The sequence below is a fragment of the Lepidothrix coronata genome, unplaced genomic scaffold, assembly GCF_001604755.1.
Source record: "Lepidothrix coronata isolate B3197 unplaced genomic scaffold, Lepidothrix_coronata-1.0 Scaffold933, whole genome shotgun sequence".
Lineage (NCBI taxonomy): Eukaryota > Metazoa > Chordata > Aves > Passeriformes > Pipridae > Lepidothrix > Lepidothrix coronata.
The window spans coordinates 1-3,226 of record NW_016691113.1 but is presented as its reverse complement, the minus strand read 5'-3'; the positions used below and the strand labels follow the sequence as shown (position 1 = coordinate 3,226).

Sequence of the window (3,226 nt, the reverse complement as noted above, 5' to 3'; positions counted from 1 at the left end):
AAAAAAAAAATCAAAAGAAACCCCACGACCCTAAAAACCAAAGAAACATCCGTTTAAGGGCTCCAACGTGTGCCAGAGTCGCAGATCTCCAAATAAATCCGTGTGTGGCGGACGCCGGGCAGAGCCCCCTCGGAGCGGGCACGGTCCCTGGGCCACCCCGTGGCATCCCCCGCTGCTTCCCGAGTCCTGCGGGGCCGGGAGCTGCCAGCCCTCCCAGAAACTCCACGCTCAGTAGATGACCTCGTAGACTGTGGCCTTCTTGTCACCAGAGCCCGTGACGATGTACTTGTCATCCGCTGAAATGTCACAACTTAAGACGGACGAGGATTCCTTGGACTGGGAAAAGGGGGAAGGAGGAGGGGAGAGCATCCGTCAGTTTGGTTTCCCTGGCTCGCCAAGCGCCATTCCACGCTGGTGGTATCAGCACATCCCACAGGCTGGGCACCCACCCGGCCACCCCAAGAGGATCCTCCCTCTCTCCAGGGCTGGCAGCCCCAGGCATCACACCAAGAGGGGGTCTGGGTGTAACCCCCATTCCTTGCCCTTCCCAAGAGGCTCCTACCTGGAAGATGCTCGCTCCGTAGGGCGTCCTCCAGGCGTTGAGCAGGTTGTCTTTCCCAGTGCTCACAAACCATTTCCCTGTTCCCAGGAAACACGGTGTCACCAGTCGCACAAACACTGCCATTGCCACCCCTACAGACAGATCCCGGGGCCAACCTCTCCCTGCCCCACAGGCTTCTGGCTGTTTGACCTTAGAAAGTGGCCATTCTGGAGAAATGGGAAAATCTGGAGATTCCCCAGAGAGGCTTGTCCAGCCCCTCTCCATTGGACACATCCCAGCAGTCACACAGGGCAGGTGCTGCTTCCCTGCAACCTCCCACGATGCCACGTGGCCACTGGCGACCACAGCTGGGGTGGTTTTATGGAGATACCCCCCAAATGCATCATCCATGGGATGGATCCTACTGGAAACATCCTTGTTCGGCCCCCCCCACTGTTCCACACACCATCCCTTCCTCGTAGGTATCCCTGTTTCCCATCCCTGGAAGTGTTCCAGGCTGGGCTGGACGGGGCTTGGAGCAACCTGGTCTGGTGGAAGGTGTCCCTGCCCATGGCAGGGGGTGGGAGTGGATGCTCATTAAGGTCCCTCCCAAGCCCAACCATTCCATGATCCCCACCCACCCCCAAAAGGACAGAGCTTCGGGCGGGAGCCGCTTACCACAGTAGGCGAACTTGAGGGAGAGGACACAGCTCTCGTGGAGGTGCAGCTGGTACTTGTCGGGCTTGGTGTGGTGCAGCACCTCCACATTGCTGCTCTCCATGCCCACTGCCAGCCACTCGCCCGTCGGGCAGTACCCCAGGGAGAAGATCTGCAGTGGGAAGTGGGACACGGGGATGCTCAGGGGGGGCTGCGCCCGCCAGCTCTGCCCACAGCCCCCCAGGGAGGGCTGGAACTAGAGGGGCTTCAAGGTCCCTTCCAATCCAGCCACTCTGGGATCTACGGCAAGGGTGGAGGTTGCTGGGCAGCCCCAGACTGGGGCAGCAGGTTTGGAGAGGCACATCCATGTGTTTGGAGCAGCCACATGAGCTGTGAATGCCTGGATGGTTCCAGCCCCCTGGATGCTGCTGCACTTGCCAAATGGAATTGAGATTCCAGCTTTGCCCCTCTGGATCAGGGCTCTGGGAGGGTCTGCTGGAGGAGGCAGGATCCTGATCCCTGCAGCCACTCCACCCACAGAAACCTGTTACATCCACAGCTATCCCATGGGAAGTGCTGCCTTCCTAATGGCAGCCTGATTGTGCAGGGATGGAGAAATGAGGACAGAGAAGCTGAAACCAGATCCAGGGAGCCCCACAGCTCCTACTGCCTCCAACACTCCTGGGTTCCACCAAACACAGCAGGAACAGCCACGCTCAGGGCCAACAGGGCCATTTTCCCAGCAGGAAAAGCCCCCTCCCACAGCCCCACATGATCCAGCTGCCAAACAAGCTGCCCTGCTTTCCATGGAGGGACAAACCCCTCCGTGGGGTCTCTGCAGAGTGGGGCCAGGTCGTCCCCAGCCCGTTACCTGGGAGGTGAAGTCGTGCTGCTGGAGCTGCCGCCCTTCCCGCAGGTCCCAGGAACGCACCGTGTTGTCCAGGCCCCCCGTCCACAACTTCGTACCATCGTGGGAGATGTCTATGCAGCTGGCACCATCTGTGTGGCCTTGGAATTGCCTTTGAACCAGAAAAAAATATGGAAATCTGCATGGGGAACGCTAAGAAAAGCATGGAGGTTGGTTCAAGGTGCTCAGATGTCATTTGTGAGGCTTATCCACAGCAAACACGCCTGGAAATCCATCCAGGAGCATCCTTTGCTGAGGAGCTGCAGCATGAAGTGTACTGGGCTTACTTAAAGATGAGCACCACAAGATGGATGGTGCAGCACCAAGAGAGTGTTCCTGCCATCATTCCATATCAACTGTGACTGCCCCATCCCTGGAAGTGCCCAAGGCCAGGTTGGACGGGGCTTGGAGCAACCTGGGCTAGTGGAAGGTGTCCCTGCCCACGGCAGGGGAGTGGACCAAGATGAGCTTCAAGATGAGCTTCCAACCCAAACCATTCCAGGATCTCCGAGCTCCTCCCAGCAGAGCACACCCAGGAAGGCCCCGACCCCGAGCAGACGCCGCTCACCTGACGAGGGTCTGGTTGTGCAGGTCCCACACGGCGATGTTGCCGTCGCTGCAGCAGGAGAAGCAGACTTTGGCGTCGGGGCTGATGGCCAGGGCGTAGCAGGCGGGGGCCGAGGAGGTGAGTTCGGCCTTGATGCGGGGCGTGGGCGACGCCAGGTCCCAGATGGTCAGCGTGCTGGCCTCGCCCCCCACGATCAGCGTGCGGCCGTCCGGGAGCAGCTTGCAGGAGCGGATGTAGTTATCCCTGTTCTGGGGGGGAAAGGTGTGGTCACGGGGGGGACGGGGAGCAGGTGTTGATGGGGGGAGAGGGGAAAAGGAAAGAGATGTTAATGGGGAAGAGGAGAGGTACGTTAAAGGGGGTAAGGAGGAAAAGGGAGGGCGACAAGAAAAGAGGAAAAAGAGATGGTGACAGGGAGAAGAGGAAAGGGAGGATGACAGGGGAAGAGGAAAAGAAATGTTAAAGAGGGAAAGAGGAAAAGAGATGATAAAGGGGGAAGAGGAAAGCAGATGTTAAAGGGGGAAGAGGAAAAGAGACATTAAGGGGGAAAGAGGAA

General features: G+C 58.7%; 1 protein-coding gene across 1 annotated transcript; it reads right to left on the bottom strand.

Moving 5' to 3' along the window:
• Positions 1-6: 6 nt before the first annotated feature.
• Positions 7-2,921, bottom strand: LOC108510456 (protein groucho-1; the record flags this gene model as incomplete). Its single annotated transcript, XM_017840133.1, has 5 exons — positions 7-336; positions 563-639; positions 1,220-1,370; positions 2,070-2,217; positions 2,674-2,921. Coding segments are annotated over 5 exons (732 nt in total), but the record flags the coding sequence as incomplete, so codon positions are not given.
• Positions 2,922-3,226: the final 305 nt, after the last annotated feature.